Below are 21,193 nucleotides of genomic sequence, written 5' to 3'. Positions count from 1 at the left end.
CTTTCTACTATACGCGGAATGAAGCAAGAAACAAAAAAATATATAATTCCTCAGATATTGTGTCTTCATCGCTATACGCTACGATAGTATTAAAGTGGATACAAAGATTATGATAAAATATGAAAATAAGGAAGACAAGATATAGATTAACTGCATAATAGCGGCGATCTATATTTCTAAAAGCAGCCTCTTATATCTTCATTATATAGAAGGAATACTTACGTTTTGTATATTTTTATTTAAAAAGTTAACTGTATATTCATTTAAATTTACTTACTTTATATTTTTTATTTGTACTTATTGTTGTGATACTTAATTATATCTGTCCTGAAAATTAGATTTTTCTTAAATTGCTCCTTAAATAATCTTAGAGTTTAATAGTTTTAACATTTATATATAAAATATAAAGGCAACTAAAGTAATATATTGATATATCCTCGTGTATTTACTGAAGCGTGCTCCATATTACTGAATGTCTATAATATATCTCGAACGCGTCTTTGTGGATCTCAAATGAGTTAACGTTTAGTCTTATAAATAGAGAAGCAGTCGTTTGAACTAAAAGGCTATGATATATAAAGTGATATAAAGTGTGTCTAAGCGTCCACTGAGTGGGTAGTGTAACTCCATGGGCGCGTTTCGCGACGATGTTCTATTACAAAAGGGAATTGGATCTTGATTCATTGGTTCGGAAAATCGGCAGCGTACCTTGATAATTTCATTTCTGTACAATTTGACCGCGTCCGTGGTCAGACGACGCTTGGGTCCTCCGCGGACCGAGCACAATACGAGGACTCCCCTACGGATCTCACACACAATACTAAGCTTTTATTGCCTTTTACAATCTCTCAGTACCTCTAAGGCTTCGGCTGTATGAAATGAGATTCGTTACTTTTTATTTTTCCCTTTGAACGATTCTGTCGTTCGACTAACTGTAGTGAAATAGCATTTTACTTTGAGATAAGGAAACTTTAGAACATTAAATATACGATTTCAATACTTGGCTTTGGCTAAAGAATCAAAGAGTCCGTATTTAGTAGAACAATAACGGTAGGTAAGGGAGCAACTGTATCAAGAATATACCACTAAAGTTTACTTTTGTCGCTCGCATCTGAACCCAGTCCAGCTTTTATACAGATTGTATCGAGCAAATACGACGCCGGAATACAGTAAATACTCTTCCTAGCGAAACAAATTGAAAAATTTGTAAAATTCATGAATATGAATAAATATTCTGTTGCCGTGAATGGGACATCAATTATGCAAAATGTAGTCGTATTGCATTGATCGATGCTGCGGAGCGGGAGCGGGTTCGAACTCGCGACCGGCGTGTACCGGCGTGTACCGGCGTGCCTGCACTCTCACAAATGCATCAGTTATGAGTTTTCAATTGTCGGTCTGTATCTATAAGGCTTGAAACCACATAAATTCTTTATTCTATAAAATCAGAGTATATTTTATTTATACTGTTTGATTATGTATTCGCTTTTATTTTTGTTTTTCATATATTTGTATTAAGTACAACCTGATATTTAATATACTCAAATACTAATAAATATAGTTAGAATAAATGAAAATTTAAAAAAACCACTCCTTCTGCATTTATACCGTAAGTTATCATAATTTAAAGGCTTTCTGATAATAGCATTTGTATAGTACATTTATCCAGAAAAGATTTCATCTAGTCAATTGCTTCGATGCCCACCTCGATGTACCTGCGATTGGAGTAAGGTTTAGCTCTTACAATGTGTCGTATACAGCTCTTAGTTATTTCTTTTTACCACGATCATAGGATTTACATTTTTTTCATTTTTGCTAAGTAAATATAAAATAAAATTCATCTTATATATACTTTTATAAACTACCTACATTTTTAGTAGCGAGAACTTTACTGACTATATATTTTTTCTTGTATAAAAGCAATAAAATATTGAAGTCTTTCCATCTTTTCTAGAAACTTTAGCAGTTTTTATTCGGAGCGTGTAATATCTGATATCGTCGATGTTATCTATGACGTGTCACTCATCCAACGACGAAATATCAATATTGACAATCTATTAAATGTTTCACGCTGTCATCAAATAAATATATTGGCTGAATCTGAAAATTTTAGACCAATGAGAATCTATCTAGTTTTATTGGATTTTTAAACATTTTCTTAGTCAAGTTTTTCTTTTCAAAAAGTTATATTCAAGTTCTTTTTTTCTTCAAATATTTAAATAAATCAAACTCAATTAGTGTGTTCTAAATTCCGTTACAAGTAAACCTTAATATTTTTTTATAATTGTTGATTATTAATTTAAATAACATAAAGGGTCCAACATAACATATCAACAACTTACATAGATATTTCCTATCCTATTAGACAAAGTTCGACGTGTTCCTTAGAACTCTTAAGGAATGAAAAATGCAGAACAAGGTAAGTCCACCAACCAATCTTTGCCAATCAAAATGTGAGTCTATAATTATTATTTTCTTTTGTTTTATAATTTGCTATTATGAAAAGGTACGATATTGTTGTGATTTTAATAATATTATTATAGATAAAAAATATTTAGAAGATATTTTAAAGGACATTTAATTTCAAAAATGTCTTTGTTTAGTGAGCCACTATAAAATAAACTACCATTAAATCCAAATGCATACGAGAATAAAACAACCAAATATTTTACATATCTAATTGATAACAACCATGATAAGAAAAAATATTTTCGTTTAACTTCCAGCAGCTTGCAACAAAAACATCGTCGACATTTCCAACAGCCAGCTGTACTGACGCAACAGAACGTTGTCAACTAGAAATTACAGGGCGTAGGAATCGTGTTCGTACTTGGACCCGCACCTTCCATTCAAAGCTTTGTGAGACTGCGGGCTGTTTTTTAGCTTAACTTGCTCTTTGTCCATGCCATAGTCCAATAGGATAAAAAAGAACACTACGTCCGATACCAACACGGCATTTGTGGTTTTCCGCGTTTCACGTTAGATGGGCTATATGGTACGTATATTGTAGGTATACCTACAGAAACAAATTCTGATATATCAGTTTTCGATAAAAAATATTTTATATTTAACTAAGTGCTATATTTGAAAATAAGATCCAATCCATGTGAAAAAAATATTGTTACAAATATTATTATTGTGTAATATCGGTGTGTGGACAGAACAAAAGCTTTTTTTTAAATACTATTCATATTATTATTTTTCCACATTTTTATAAAACTTGAATTATATATTTTCCTTTATTCACGATTTCTGAAAGTAAAAATCATTATATTCGTTCCAATTAAAAGTACGTATCTCTTCGAGCATACAAAAGTAAACAGGATGAACATTCAATGGATTTGTCTCTCAGTATTTGCTTTTGCACGCCATTTAAGACGAATGCAAATATCTTTAACTCTGAAGACGTTCAGGATTACTTTATATATATATTTACTGAGAGATAACTAGTAGAATATATATCGGTATAAAATTCTTATAGATATTTGAATTTTGACGCCATTCTGGCGCAAACGGTGACTGTAACGCGACGGTTATGGGTTGATCCCCACTCGAGGGAATAAATTATTATTTATTAATATTTTAATTTCTTCGCTCTGGCACCAAGGCAAAAGCCGGGCCAGGCCAGTAACGCGCTTGTGTCACGTATATAAGTGTCTATTTCTCAAATATTGGTTGGTAAGATAATAAGAACAGATAGTGCATTAGCTTTACAAGAACTACAAAAATAGTAGCTTATTAAAAAAATCAAATAAAACTGACTTGAACAGTTCATTTAACAAAACAAACATTCTTAAAAAAGGTATGAAACGCTTTGTTAACAATCGTTTAAAATAACTAACGAGAATGCTAAAGGGTTGCTACATTTACATAAATATTAGGTACAGTCTTAAACATAAACATTACACGCGATAAGGTTAATGCATGAAAATTTAATGTAAGTAAGGAGGTATTTTATATATCGTTACTAAAAAACTGGTAAAGTTAGAGTTGGAATTGTATACTATGGATTCCGTATTAATAATGATTTTTGAGTTATTATTGTTATACTTATCTTATGTAAGTGGCAACCACAGATTGTATACTTTTTTGAACAAGCATTTAATTTTCTTTTTTGTTTTTCAGCTTCACGCTGTATACGGCACACAGCAACCCTGCTGTCTACCCGGCAGAGCCCAATTTTCCGCCGAGTTCTGGGAGCATTGCTTGAGTGGCGGAATAACGCGTTTTGCCTTGACACCAGAGCGAAGAAAATGAAAATATAAATTTAAATAAATATTTAATTTTCTCCAATGGGAATCAAAGCCACAACCAGTCGCATTTAGAGTCACACATTTGAGCCCCTGCGCCACGACTGGCCTTTTTATTATTATTTGGTTTATTTTGTTAAAAATATGAACTATTTCTTTATGTAAGTTGATAATAAAATTATGATACAATTTCAATAATATCACGGCCGTCTTAAAATATGCTGCGGAATCCCAAAAATGGTAAAATTCTACCGTTTAAGGTATCACGTCCATGTGTTTCGAACCGTTATTCCACACGACATTCCAACTATTTACATATTCGGCATTAATATTTCTTGGTTCAAAATTTTATAAATATTTATATTTTTTTGAAAGGTATTATGAATTAATTTTTGATAATATATTTTCTTTTCTATTTTTCCTTAATCTGTTTTTTATGCTTCGCAAAATAGAAGAACCTAGTGCTAAAACACTTCATATTCCGCTTGTGTGATTTGGCGGACGTTAATGCCTCTCCTGGTGTTGCCAGATCGGGGAGATGAAAATGATTAACTTTATTGAATGGGAATCGAACCAAAACTATCGTATTTATAGTCAATTTAAAAGCAAAATATTTACGGAGTTTTAATTACGTAAAGATTTCGGAGAATTTAAATTGATATTATAATTTAACTACTAATTACAACGTATTGGTAATAAAAAAAATCTATTTCATTCAACAAATTTCTAAATAGAAGGTAAAAGGTTAAAGAGTCAAGTTAGAAATGCACACTCGAATTTAAAAATATAATTTTGTTGACGGACTTTAAGCTAATACTTTTATCTAGACGAACTCGTTTCCTCGCTAGCATTTAATTTACCTAAAGCACGGTACGTATTAAAATAATGAGCCGCGATATCATTTCATCATTTGTCCCCAAAACGTCTAATTAGTAATTAGAAGATTCGACACGGAATTACTTAAATATTCACAGGACATTGCAATTGTATAATTAACAAAGATTTACTCGAGGGCTTTCGAGTTACATTCCACCATTGTGCAGGGAACAATCTTGTGCCGGCACGTTCCGTCAATAATTTTCTTTGAACATCAAAGATCCCGAACAAATCGAGGTGCAGTAAAGATCGGATAGAACTGCTTGTCTATAAAAATATCATTTCTAGCTAAGTTTTTGTTTCGATATCGAATCCCGTTCCACAAGTGGGCAATAATTGAAAACGAAAGTGTTTTGCGCGAAGGCGGGATCGCGAGACACAAAATAAAGGCGCTTCAAATAGATTGAACGTATAAAATTTTCAGTTGAAATTCGCACGATGCGCCGCCGCGGGTGCTACTCTGTATCTTTTTACTTTGTAACCTTACTTTTTATTCCATTAGCGCGCGTGTGAGCCCCTCTAGTCAAATATCATGGAATAATAAAAGCTGTTTAGTAATGATAATACGGAACGCAGCTCACGGTACACTGGCCTAACTGAATTAAACTTGGGCACCACGAGTCTTGTGTTTATGTTTATTGCTGTACCAAATTAGTTTAATCTTCAAATCATCATATATATAGAATAAGCATAGAATTTTAAATCGATTGTAATATATATTTTTTCAGCTTCAGGCCGTAGAGGCAGAGGGAGTTTAGTGTAAAGACAGAGGACACTCCGACCCCCGCTTTTCGCCGAATTCTGGAAGCATTAAGTGTTGAGTAACGGTAATCAACGCCGCGAGTCACGTCGACACCAGCACGACAATAAAATGCATAAATAATTATTGTTAACTCTATTTCAAGCCCTGTTAAGATGAATATAAGTTCACCTCGACTGAGAACTTTTACAATGGTCGGATGGTGAAAAAAAGTTAATCACATTTAAGGACTGTAAAAACCTACCAAAACTTTACATTGTGATCCTCTTTGGAGTTTTCCCTTCACCTTACATATATGCGCACTGTACGCCGCTATTGCTCTAACACAGAACTTTTTATTTTCGTTTATACGAGTCAATCGGCCGCGAACATTTTTCAGGCAAACTTTAACAGTGGAAGCAATCGTTCCTGAAATTCGAAAATGAAATCGTTCCGAGCGTCGCCAAGATTTATCGATGGTTGTTTGAATTTACTTTCAAACTTTCGAGGCATAAAACTTATGACACGTAATCGTATTTTCGAGTCAACATTTTTTATATGCCACGAGCGTTTCAAGAAAAATTGTATCTATTTTATTGGATTGTGAATGGACCATCTGCTAGCGTTGGATACGAAAACTGCTGCGTTCTTTAGAAAAACAGATTTGAAAACAAAAGTATATTGTTTAGGAAGATGTCCAACTCAACATATACAATCTGATGGTCTAAATATTTAAAGCTAAATCGGAAAAAAAACATGAAAATAGTGTAAATATTTTTTGTTTCAGCAACAACTGATAGCGCCACTAGCATCGCAATGGCAAGGTGAGCACGTACCTGCGCGGTGACAGCGAGTGATATATTTACGGCAATCTTCCGCCCGCAGGTTTAAGAAACATCCCAACTTCCCGCATAGCTACCTGTTTCGCGATACCAACTCGTTTTAACAATATTGTCTTTTTGTATGGATTTAACACTAGAAGCGCCGCCGTCCCATTTTTGACCCAAACGCAAGGTTGATTGTATATAACTTTTTTATTTGTTAATTTATGTAGATGAATTTTTTTTACTATTACCAATTTTACACCTTTATTTAATTGAAAATATAAATAATTTTATAGCAGTCATACTTTTTGAAAAAAAATGAGATTTACCTAGAACTGCCGCTGGGTCATTTTTGTCCCGCCATTATTATTTTATTATTTGAGGGTATAATTTGACATATTTTCATGCCTCGGGGACGAGGTGGAGGGGAAAGAGCAATCTGGGGGCGGAAAAAAAATTAATAGTAGGTTTAGCAGTCAATGCCTAAGTTTTTAGGGTTCTGTAGCTTTTAAGGAAAAAAAAACCCTTCTAAGATCATTTTTTTGTCCATCCGTCTGTCTGTGCCTTTATCTCAGGAATGCTTGGAGAAATCGAGTTGATATTCATATGAGTATATGAATATGAACTATATAACGATCTACAATCCCTTGATTTCCTGAAAAAGCGCCCTTAAAAAAAGATATGACTATTTATATAGTAAAAAACATGTATTTCGACACTATAAAGGGAATCAAATTAATAAGGTACTTTCAGTTAACTTAGAATTATGAAATTTGGCAGCTAGCATCTACATATAGTACTAGTACAGGAAAAAATCTGAAAACTATACATTTATGTATAAATCTTAAAAAATAATAGCCTGAAAAGTGGGGTAAAATTGGTGTCAATACTAAATTTTGCCGCTAGTCCAAGTGAGGTATCAGATGAAAGGATGACTAAGCTAGGCTTGAATTTCAGAAAAACACTTTATACCAAATGTGGGCAATTGTAGGGTAGGTAGAGGGAACCTGGGAACCTAGTGCTATGCACTCCGCTGGCATTTTCCGCCGAATTCTGGAGGCATTACCACGCAATGTTATAAATCATCTGTGATGTATCACTGATGAAGAATATATAAATGCATTACTTGGCCTAATAATAATATTTACTAATTTCAATAACTTATAATTTTGTAAGAGTTATTCAGTTAGTTGTCACGACCTTAGAACGTATTAGAAATATTTGATTCTTTCTTTGTGTTTTATTTTTTGGTACTTTTATATTTGTTAAAGAATAAGAATTGATTATTAAATATGGTCTACATATTTTACGAATTATTTTAATAATATTTTTTTTGTATTATACCAACAATCAACATAATAAGTAGAATGGGACAAATTTGTCACGACGGCTGTTCAAGGGGGGTATCAATCTTCGGCACTTCTAGTGTTAATAAATTTACTCCTTTATATATACATCAGCTGTTACCTTATTAATTGAGACTTTAACGTTCTGAGAATTGTTTGCAAGTATATTTAAGGTTATTATGGTGGAACGAAGAAATATCGATGGTTCGATGATTGTGAGTTCAAATTACACATAAAAAATATTATAAGCAGTTTCACGTTCTAACACAAGGTAGCATCCCAATGCTGCTAGCCAACCTACACTGAGGTCCCTAAAGGAATAGAAAGTGAAAATTCCAATCGTGTTTCATTTAGTTTGCCCATATAAAATGCATAGGATGCGTGAAGATATAGTACAATATAATGTTGTTATCTAAATCTTTTTTTGTATGTTTCTATCAATATTTACAGTCATACTGATTGCATATAAAATCGACAAATGAATTCAATTGAACGCCACACGTCATTGAAGGGCATATTCAAGGGATGCGTCTTGAAAATTTCAATGAAAATCTGAAAACCAGCGTGTATTGAGTCGATATTTCATTTCATCTTATTCACACCGCGTCTAGACTTCCAATAGTGGGATTGCTTATATACTCTCCAATACATAAAACATGAGTTAGAAATATAAGTCCGAGCTTTCATTTTGTGCGAACCTCCCGTGAAATTAACAAGTTTTTATTGGCATTTCGCCAATCTACTAAGATTGTTAAAATAAAGAGGTGATTGTATAAATACGGCTAAATCTGGCGATGTCTACAGAATATTAAATGTTACATAAGTACGGATCTAAGCGCGCCAGTATATTGACTGTATTATCTAATGTGCAGGTTGAAATAATGTCATTGGAGTCTCTTAATCAAAGTGGTTATATATTGTTTGGAAAGTCAGTGACAAGTTAGAAGTAGCAGAAGCTGAATCCATCAGGCGCTGATATGTAATAGTATCTATTTGTCCGCGTCCAGAATTGCAACAGTAATCCTTGGCAAGCCGCGAACGGCATGTCCGTATAAAATAATCCATGATCGAAAGCCCCTTGCATCCATGCACACGACTGTCACACTTCCTCTACAGTCGGTGTCAGTGTTTATTGTTTTGTTTTGTATCTAAAGTTAAATAGACAAATATAAATCGTAATATGTATAATATAAAAATGTGTTTTCGAAATAAAATATATTTTACAAAAAAATATTATAATACATTCATTAAATATTGAGTACAAAGAAAATAACACCTATGGTATAAATTCGCCCGATAATCTCGTAGTGAAGTAAAACAAAGATGTTCAAAAGAAAAATACCAATAATGAAACCTTTATGCGTGCCGAAGCTGTGTAAAATAAATCAATTGAAGAATTTTTATCTTCGGTATACGTTTTAAAAATATATTGAAATCTGAATTTTGCGGTGAAAAACGCAATATAGTTATAAATTCCATTTAAACTGATTCGCAAAAAATACATATTCTTATTCGAACTTCAGACATCCTAAACGGATAAGTTTTTGTTTCTATTGCTTCACAAAACTAATAGTAATGAAAGTTTATTCATCGTATGGAGAATTACAATAAAATTAAGGCAAAATTTTGAGACTGAAAATGTTGTAATATGCCGAAATTAGTTACGCTCACGATCCACTTACGTTCCTAGATTCGGTGGTAAATTCCACCAAATAGGCAATAAGAGTAGCGGACTGCAACGCACTGTACACGGGCGGTCTTGTTAGAACGAACCAATCTGCGCCATAACGCCATTCTAAAGCTATATACATATACCATATTTTTTATGATATATAAATATATATTTTATAGAAAAAAGGTTTAAAATATTTGCCTTCTTCCTTTATTTATTTACCTTCTTTGTTCATTTTAAGTGAAGTATAAGTTATGATAGCTATTATAACAGTATTTTCATAATTCACTTAAAAAAATACTTTCTTTTGCTAATCATTTACTTGGTTTATTTTTATTTTAAGTATTATCTTGATGATCTCTTATTCTTGTGACCAAAATACTAAAACTCTTAACTTATAAAGTGCCTTCAAAAGCGATTTACAATATCTCTATCAAAAAAGTTAAAAAAGTAGATATTATTTTTTTATTTATTCTTGTTAGCTGAGGATTACATTAATGTCGTAAATAAATCGAAACTTAAATAATGAATTCAACTAAAATATGGGGTAATGTTTTATAAAGACTTTGTGACTGTAATCGTTAATATTTTCATTTCTTCATCCTGATAACAAGAAAAATCGCGGCGTTGAGTTTCGCCAGTCACGTAACGCCCCGATAATTCCGACTCTGATATAAGCGAGATACAGCATAAAATTGAAAAAAGGATAAGAAAAGATTTTTCTGATGATTTCTAATACCAAACAGACTAATAAATGTACAAAATTAATAAAATGATAGGGTAGACGCAGCTTTCCCGGCAGAGTGCAGTGACGCACCAGAAACAGTATTGTTAGCTCGCCCGCCCTGATCGCTCCAACAACTTTAGCACTTATGAAGATTGCTCTACTATTGCCTGAATATAGTTTGATCTTTCAATGTATCTCGAATATGAGTAATGCTATTGATATATTTCATTGCTAAGGCAACGTATATCTCTGTTGTTTATTACTTTGTCTAGGATATACTAATATTTTAATATTAGTTGCAATTTTTTTTATTTTAATTTCATTATTAGTATGGTAAGACTCTATTTCTTATTTAAATTTTAATAGATATATATTAAATTTACTGAGTAATTAAATAACTTCTTCCTGCAAGCAAAAACTTCCCTACTGGAAGTATTTACATATTAAGAGATACACTTGGACATAATTAGTAATTCTAAGTGTGATTTCATTTTAATACTGAAATATACACCTATTATATTAACACAAGGGCAACATTTGCTTATATACTTTCCGGAAGTAACTAATCTACTTGCAAATATGCAGATCTAAACAAAAAACAAAAAAATCTTTAATATAGTCAACGATGCCAGGATCGTTTTAGTAAAAAAGTACAAAAATAGAACTAGCTTACTCCAAACGAGTAAAATAACGCAGCAGCAACAGGGCCCAATATTCGTATACTGAGCAACCGGCACGCATACCATACTCGTAGGTGGCACGCGACAGAATAATATTGTCACGCGAGGAAATGATATCCAAAAAATATCTTTAACTTATATTTTACACTGGCAGTGATGAATATAATGTTTATCTTAAAAGTATACATATTTATAAATGAATGGAAATATTTTTTAATTATCTTTTTGTCATCCATATTATTTAAATTGAACTTAATTTATCTAAATATTCGTATATATACGTTTCTAGGCTACTGGCATTGTACCTAATTAAAAATAAAAAAACAGCTTCACTTTTTTCCTGCTATAACCTAGTAGCAGGCAGAGAAACCTTATTTTAAGACACTCCGCTCTCTACTTTCCACCTTGAGAACTTAACACCGTGCTTTGCCACGTTACTAAGGCGAGGAAGGGAAAATATTACAAATTATCATATTTTAACTACATTTAGTACAAAGTTCTAACATATTTACACTCAAAACTATACCACTAACAGCAAAATTATTCTAAAATTCCGTAAAACTTCAAAGATTATATTTAACGCCGTACGTAACGCGATAGGACACGTAGCCTACCGTCGCGTCGGGGCCTACCGTCATATCATAATAACTTGATAGCTTCATACGATGGCCGATTAATGAAGCCGGCTCCGGTACGTTGGCGTAATAGTTTTACGACTAGCCCACCCCCTCGGCCCGTCTCGACTGCTTGATTATGCACCGTACACTTCCAAACGATTATCGAACTAGTAATGAACGGTGCCGCATACTAAATTTAGCAACTTTTTAATGCTACGATTTTACAAATTTTTATTGGTGAAGTTAAACGCTTATCTTAATAGCGTTATACTGTAGTATCTAAGCTGCGCTAGTGGGTTAAATCGGTTTTCGTGTTGAAATTTTCGTTTAGGTTTAAGTTAGATATAATTAAGATAGCTGTGTGAGGACATCGGGTTACATTTGAATTGACAATTGGTGATTTTCTTCATAAATTATTCATCTCGTATTTCTATATAGAATTTGTGGAAATACACTGAAATTTTAAAATCTATATATATAAAAGGACTTGTCCTCACTGACTGAGGTAAGACGCACGCACAGCCGTAACCGCTGTGCGTAGGAACGTGAAATTTAGACAAATGTTTACTTTCGTATTCTCGACATCCACTAAGAAGGGATTTTAAAAAAATTTAACCCTAAAGGGGTGAAATAGGGGCTGAAAGTTTGTATGGAAAAAAAATTAAGTCGCCACCGATTTTTATAAAATTTGAAATTTAGATTTTTAATAGTATTTAATTGAACACATATTTCATGATTTTCTAGAATTCTTCCCCTAAGGGTGCAAATAAGGGGTTGAAAGTTTGTATGGAAAAATCTTTAAATCGCCACCGATTTTTATAAAATTTGAAATTTAGACTCTTAAAATATTTTATTGAACATGTGTTTCATGGTTTATTACAATTAACCCCTAAATAAGCAAGCGAAGCTGCACGCGTCCGCTAGTATATATATATTCGTACTTCATAAAGCACTTAAAATATAAAAATAGCTAATCAATATTTTAAAATGCCCAGTTGTGTCGTAGGAAAGCACTTGCAAGCAATACAACCTGCAAGTGCATAATTATTAGCGACATTGAAGAATTTTCTATGAAGTTGAAATAACATGTTTTACTTAAGTGTCCATGAATTAGTGTGACTTTCTTTGCATAAATAAAGGAAGTTAGTGGAAAGTCATTCTGCAAGTACATTTATTCCTTTCGTCCTAAGGTATATTCTTTTAAACTTTAAATATTTAGTTCTTTACAAAAAAGATATTATTTTTTAATATAAATAAACTATAATCAATCGTTGGTTTACTTAAAACCTACGTAATAACAAAATCAAACGATTCGTGTTTCATATCTTCGAATTAAGTAAAAGGTCGCGTATTTATTAATATGTCATGTCAAGTAGACAGGGGGTATAAAGGGGTCGGGGGGACGACAATCCCTCTCATTTAACACCACTCCGCTCCTTAGGAGGTGTTTGCCGAAACGATTCTACGGAGGATCCTCCTTTTATGGTACTACTTACAGTCTCATAGTGATACGCGGTTTTATTTCGAACGGCTCATGTAATGGGGCGAACATTTTTCAGGCTACGAAAAGCGGACCCAGTAATCTTTGCATTTATACCGTGATCCTTTATTGATTTTAGATTTTTAGTGGAAAACGAAACGAATGAAACGAGTGTGAATGGAGACGAGTTCTTTGTAAGCCGATGTAAGCCCCGGCGATGATATAAACTTCTATTCACCCGAACATCATATCATACCCCAAAGTTACATTCATCTCTATAAAACTGTTCGTAATTTGCTAATATACGAGCACGTTCATCAGTTAAAACTCCTCGGACCTTAAATGAATTAGAAAAATTTTACAATCTATAAATCAATTCATTTGCTCTACCCTCTTACAGGAAACGGGCGTCTTAAGTTTAAAAACTTGGGCCATAAAATTATGATAAAGGGTTTTGTTTTTACGAGTAAAATAATTTACCCGAAGTCACTTCTAAACACTTAAGGCTTATAATTTAACGAATAATGCTCCTATTGCAGAAAATTGAAATGAGAAAACAATGTTATGAAGCAAAACGAATTAATTAATAACGTAGTTTCAGCAAGCAATAAAAACGGGACCAATTTGTTTTCGGTCGTGTATAAATTTATCGTTTATAACGAACGATACACCCGAATATAACACATTTTTCTTGCGGATACCCTCGCTCCCTTTAAGCCTAAAAGAAAAGAAGTAAAAGAAAGGAGACCTACCATTAAAATAAATAAAAGGAAATAAAGCACCGACCGCAAATTATTTCACTTACCTACTTCTTTTTATAAAAATGCGAACGACGCATTAAATTTTAGGGAGAAAGGAAACTCCCTTGTAAGCAATATCGAGCAGGCAAATTTTTCAGATATTGCCTTCAGGTAGAGCACATTTATTATGTACCCGAATATATTACTCCTGATTCATTGACTTTGGATATTGATTTACTTTGCTTGCATAAGCTGTAGTTGGGTGAAGTCCGCAACTAAACTACGACCTTTGACTTGTAGAATTAGGGATACAGTTCGTGCGTGCGGACACTTTTCACTGCACTACTTTATTGACTAAACAAGCTTAGCTCGTGTACGTTCACAACAACAATGAGTTCAGTTCGATTGTATATATTTTTTACTTTAATTTTAGCTTTTTTTAAAACTAGTAACTAAGAAATTAAAATATATCATTAAAAATAATAACTAACATTTAGTAAAACATTAATAAGTATAAGAAATCCAAAGTTTATTCTATAACATTTAGAAACAGAATTTATTAAGAAACTATGCCTATATTATTCCACACATGACTTGTCCTTATGTTTACTACATTAGCAACGAAGTAGTTGCGATGTCACCTAATATCAATGTTTACGACGAAAACTTCTAAACTGTTATCACTTTCGAGAGGCCACAGTACGTCTCGGCCTTTACCGATGTCCACTTGATTTACTGTTACGATAAGGTTACCTAAAAAGTTTCCCCAGCCCAAGAATACGTGGGACATTGTCTTAGAAGATTTAAAACCGAAAAACAACACAAAATATTATCTTTCCCTTTTTTGTTTCCACAATATCTCTCGGTCTACCGGCTCGTCGCTATCAGTTTGGGTCGGTACGTGAATTATGTTGCTTACATTTATTTTAGGGCTTTAAACCCCAAAAACGTGACGTTGATTACAAGACGTAAATAAATTATATTTGTATAATTGTTGTTCTTCGCATAATGAGTTTGTTTGTTTGTATTTTAAGTATAAGAAAATCAAATGTTTTGGATAAAAAATAAAACAAGAAAATCTAAATTAAAATCTATATAGTGCACCTCGCACAGAACAGGTGTATTTTTAAATGGAGTTCTTAGTATCGATAGACAAAATGCAGAGGGGCATTGTGCCACAGGCTTCCTGTACTTGCTTCGTAAAACTAGAATAGAAGTACTGAAGTTACAGATATAAAATGTTATCAATGTAAATCATGAAAATATTATTCTTAAAACAAATTTTCAGGTTAACCCGAACGAAACAATCTAAGAACGAAAGTAACATTTCCAAATAATAATAATTACTAATTTATTAACACAATAACTTAATTGACGACGTATTATAAGACAATTAGTAGCAAGCCAGGCAACTTAACTACCAGAGCGGTAACATCAAACTAATTTCCAATATAGCAATAAGCACAAACAAAAGACGTTTACGTTACATTTCGCTGAGAGGCAAAGCACGTAATAGGTAGCTGCATTCAAATCATGCTCCTTGAGCCTTCAATATCGGTACCAGGTATTATTTCAGTGAGTACCCGGGTGATATTAACTTGTAAAACCGACGGTTTACCTAAGACGGTGTTAACAGAAGAACTTTGTCTCGGCATTGACAATTTGTTTCTTATGAAGATTTCACAGCGTTTGCTGAAGGATAGTCAGTATTGCTAAAGTTTTGGTTTTAATTCAATTGGATAATAATATCTGATTTGGCAATGTTATCCTATCAAAATCATTATGCATTGATTTTGAAAATGATTAGCACAATCTTAATATTATTATACTAAAAAAATTGTCCTATGTTTAGTCTTCGAAAAAGATTTCAAATAATAATACAATTTAAACAAGTTTGTTTATCAATCCACCTTCTCTGGTCACAGCACTCAATTAGAATCTCGCCAGTACGGCACGAATCATCCAAACGATGTCCAAAGCAACATAGATATTAAAGGAATTTAGTTTAGCAACTTGTAAAGTTGATACCGAAATCTCCACTCATTCAACTCGTCCAAATGCTTAATTCAGTTGGAATAATTCCCAGTTCTATTGTTAAGTTACGAAATTTGAAATCCGACATTTAACTGCTTACAATTCAAAGGTAACCGCAAATTTCGAAATGAGTATGCTTCTATAGAAACTTATTTGCAAACCGATAACTTTTAGCCAGAGTTGGCCAGTTCACGCCACCGTGGCTTAAACAACCGCCGTTCACAAACTATGTATAAAGGCATTCCTTTTTAGATTTCATTGTAAAACATCCCATATTGGGATGGGATCATTGTTGGTACAAAAGTTTTGATCAAACAACGCAATATATCTTTAAACATTTGGGAAACCGGTCAGCCGTGGCTAATTAAAATCAATATTGAAGAACAAACATATGACAGGCTTAGGCTGGAATAGAACGACTATTTTTGGGACAAGTGTTTTTTTAATTATCTTTTCAGCGATTGGATAGAAGACCAAATAATTACAAAAAATCTTGTTATTTTGTTAATATAATTATAATATATTATTATATACTTATAATTCATATTATTGAAGGAATAACAAAACTTAAAATAAGAATGATAAATAGCAAGAACGACGTACCTCGACCGCCTCGTTGTGGGATCTTTCATAACCATAACCTCAGTGATTTCGCCGAATTTGTTAAAGTAGTCTCGAAGGCTTTCTGTAAAGAAAAATGTATGGTTATTATATGAGTGTACACTTTGTAAAATTAATAGAATTAATTTCTCTGTTACAAATTATAATACATTTTAATATATTTTTTTCGTCAAGAGGAATCCGTCGCCGTCGTAGTTAAATAACATTAGATTTAAAACACGATGATGAGTTTGATCACTACTCGGGGAACACATTATATTTAAATTATTATATTCAAACTATTTTTATTTCTCCGTTTTAGTAGACTAAACGGTGAGTTCTGCCACTCTCATTTTCCTCTACCTTCCAAACAGCGTCTATCAACAGATGACTCAGTCCATTCTATATTTTATTAGAATTGGTCAAGATAGTAAAACAATTGTTGTTTAAGTATCTTCAAAAATTGTAGTGACGTTTTTAATCGGGGGAAGATGTATGTACTCGTATATTATGAACTATTTATGTCATAGGTATCTATAATGAATATATGAACTGCAATAATCAGCATTTGAATTCCTATTTCTTATATAGACGTAGTGTTTGTTGTGTAGCGTTCATGTTGGATAATAAAACACTACTCACGTTTAGCACTGAGTTTAACACTACTTTAAATGTACATATAGTATAGTGATAACACGAATAGTATATTACAATTTAACGAAAGTATATAACAAAGTCAACCACAAACATATATATATAAAACAGAACACGATAATTAAACTAATATTAACAAATAACTGAGAAAACAATGGTACGTATATAAAACGCATCGAGTGGCAAGCGTCGACTGTTATAATTATAATATATCGTCGAAAAGGAGGTAGGTAGATTAAAAACGACAACTCCGTACAGATTTGGTATACCTACTATAAAATATATGAATACTATTAAATGTATGTATATAAATGATAAATAAATAAATTAGAATATTGAAATATATAAATGACACATATTAAATAAACTATAAATATAAATAATAATTCCCTACAGTTGTACTATGATAACAAGTTAGTAGCACGTTTGTCTAACCTTTCAATAATTAATATTTAATTAGGTTTATTTGTTGAAGTTATTATTTTACTCATAATATATTCTCACCGGAGTAATTTCATGACATATTTTTGGATTTTAAATAAAAAGTAGTAAAACTTTGAGCGAGTCAATAACAAAAGCTACTACTAAATACTTTCCTTTAATATCACTTGTAATGGAAATTTTTTGTTTGGTTTGAGCAAAAACAAGATAATAACTGAAAACATAGACATCTGAATTTTAAGCATTTGCGTTTCTTGTTAAAGCTGCTCGAGTGCTTGCCTCAAACATATGCAAGAAATATCCAAGTTGGGATTTGTGGTCGTATTACTCACTAATGGATGGGGTGGGGAACTTCCCTTTAAAATAAATATGCTGATTTTATGTTGCCGTTTCAAGGCTTATTTTACATAATTTCCGGTCAGTAACTGATGCATTATTTTGATTAAATATGTCATTGACAAACCGACAAATAAATGTAAATGTTAATAATTTGAAATTCTCACATTTCCATTAACTTAATTGAAATATTCTTTGAAATTTTATTCCATATTTTATGTGCGATGAAATAAAATAAACTTGATTTTGTATCTTCAAATATTTGAAACTAGCGACTCTTCCTTCCTTTGCACAGATAATTAATTTGATACAACCATTTTCTTTATGCTAATTTGAGTGAAAATTTTTAACTCAAAAATGAGTTCAGTATATAAAACCTTTCTCTATTGAATTTGTCACATTTCTCTTATTTTTAAGATTTTATTAGGTTTACTTATAATATTTTACTTTAAAATGACTACAAATTTAATAATTACTTAAATCTAAAAGATCTAAATACATCTGCGAGTAATGATTTAAAATTAACTTAGGTGATATTTTACGATACATTAAGTTCGAGGGTGTTCGATTAATACTAATTAAGAACAAACAGGCCAATCACAAGAGGCTTATTGTGAGATACATTCCAATTTAAACTTGCCTTCAATTTGAGAGTGCGGTGCTTCCAAAACCTCCAGTTGGGCTCTGCTTTTAAAGTCGATTTTCGACTTGTTTGGAAGTGAACTTTTCTAATCTGACCAGACTCCGGCTTCTGTACCACACTTCGGAACAGTAATGAAAAGTAACGATTGCATGTCCACTTCGCCATTAATCAGCTCTGCCGTGTATGAAGTAACCTAGTATTTTGGCATTTATTTTCGATTTGAAATGTTTAATCCTTTATGATTGAAGGAATTGTTCATATTTGCATATATGCAACGTTCATATGCGAGCTAAGCAGTAGGGACCTAGTGTAATAGCACTGTCTGTAAGACTTCATTATTTGAGTAAAGACCGACCACAGGAGTTTGTCTAAAATAAGCAAGGAATCATTGTTATAAGTACCCACAAGTTCTATATTATAAGATTATTATAAACATTGAGCGTTTTTCAATTTTTTTTTCTAAAAATATGACGTAATTGGTTTACAGGTTTCACCAAAAGACCATGGCCGACGACTAGTATCACAGTAAAAACAATGAGACAAAAATTAACGCGCTTCCATTGAGTTCGGCTATACGTTGGATTACGCCTACAAAGCAGTACTAAAGGACAAAGCGGATAGATTCGGTACAGTTGTTCAACCACCATAAAATTAGCATTTGGCTAGCGACTAGCATTTTCATCCAAATACGGAGTGGGTACCTGTATTATTTGACCGCTATCTCCAAAAATTCATTTTATTATCTTTTATGATTATTAAGGGTGGTGAATTTTTTTAACTATTAAACTTATTTATGATACTTACTATCACGTACTTATTAATAAAAAAATATTAACTAAAAAACCTTGTTTAAAATAAATTTTTATTTTAAATGTAATGAAAATAATAATTTTATGATATTGCCAAGTCAATCGCTTAAGAAATCTATATTGTTTTAATGAAAACCATGTAATTATTATTTTTGCAATTGTCATTTTAAAAGGCAATATAAACTTTTAAATTTTCATAAATTCTTATATGATTGCGTACTTATTTCAGTTGCAATTGGTTCAGAAGCGGCAAGTTTCAATTTAATGGTGGTTGAGCATGACAAATGCTGCGTCGCCCTTCTCGCTTCGATATCGACTTATTACGAATTTAATACATGATTTCATTAAATTATTAAAATTAATAAATTTTATGCAAAATTTTCTGCAATAAAAAATAAATTTTCATTCGTGTTAATTAATACAGATAATATAATTTAAGGGGAAAAAAGGAGGATGGAAACTATTTTAAGTATAATGGTGAACAAAAACTACAAAATATGGAAGCTTAAAAACAATAAAGTTAAAAATTAAAAATATTAAAAAAAGATATTTTTCCAAACAAAAAAATCTTTTTAAAAAAAACTTACAACAAAATAATAAAACATACATTAAAGTACTCACTCACATCTCTTAAACAATTGTTCAATCGAAGAATAATTATGGAAATTCTGAAACAACTTGGACTTCAAATGCTCTCTAATTGGCAGTTTTAATCTACTAACTTTTGTGCGAAATTCAGCAAAAGTAGGCACCAACTTGTCGTGGTCGGTGGTAAAACGAATCAAAACCATCTAACTCAGAATTTATAAATGTATTCCAGCAAATTATGAGAATCGGAATGGTTATTTTAATTAATTCGCATTTCGAAACGCCATTGTGCGATAATTATGTAAACAAGCGTCACTTTGTTATTCTTTTCTAATTGGATTGGTGAGTTCAAACGATTAATTTATTCTTATTTGTCAATTTTATGCACTATAAAACATATTTGCAATTTTAGTTTGCTTTTAAAAATATCTAAAATACCTTTAAAAGTATATTTATTTTTCATTGTACAGAATTATGAGGTAGAATCTTCCATTCTTCTTCAAACTAAGAGGAAGAGAATGGCTCCTAAAGTTTTCGCTGCGGGCGAACTATCGGTCACTTTGAAATTTTGAAACAAAAGATTTTATACATTGTCCATACATAGCTGAATAGAACCTTTTGCTACGGCAGTTGCTCAACCACCATAAAATTGGAAACTAGCCCGTCGAACTCGTTCGCAATAACGTGAGGCATCATAAAAAAACAATTGATAACACAAAGTAATTCTCTAGATATCAATAAATTTAAATGTTTTTCACTGCTCTGCTTCCATAAAAAAGTATTAGAAATATAAATATATGTTTTCTATTAACATTTGAACAAAATATTTATCCTATTCAATATTCTAATCACAGTTTTGATCTCAGAAGGCAATCACATTTGCTCCTTAAATGTATCCTGATAATACTTCCCGTATTTTACGTGCGTAGTAAGAATAAATATAATATAGACAATTATATTCACACTATTAACATAGAAGTTACTTATTACAATATAGAAATTATATTTACCATGTACCCACTCCAGGCACATACTCGTAGAACTAATTGGAGTCAGCTTACCGAAGTTTCAATAGAGTATACTATCTGCTAAAATTCATATTGCAGTTCTATTCTGACGTCATTAATACAATATTCA

General features: G+C 32.0%; 1 protein-coding gene across 6 annotated transcripts in view; it reads right to left on the bottom strand.

Moving 5' to 3' along the window:
* The window catches only part of Rbp6 (RNA-binding protein 6), a 412,235-nt gene that overhangs the window by 253,468 nt on the left and 137,574 nt on the right, over positions 1-21,193 (bottom strand). For all 6 annotated transcript variants that reach the window (XM_085205323.1, XM_085205326.1, XM_085205321.1 and 3 more), the window contains exon 3: positions 16,589-16,670. In XM_085205323.1, the coding sequence (XP_085061449.1) occupies positions 16,589-16,670 (82 nt within the window). The remainder of the gene's footprint in view (positions 1-16,588; positions 16,671-21,193) is intronic.

Source organism: Heliconius melpomene, chromosome 20 (genome assembly GCF_056956725.1).
Source record: "Heliconius melpomene rosina isolate 202511_hmr_F chromosome 20, ASM5695672v1, whole genome shotgun sequence".
Classification (NCBI taxonomy): domain Eukaryota; kingdom Metazoa; phylum Arthropoda; class Insecta; order Lepidoptera; family Nymphalidae; genus Heliconius; species Heliconius melpomene.
The sequence above is the reverse complement of the archived record's forward strand: the minus strand, read 5'-3'. Positions and strand labels throughout refer to the sequence as shown.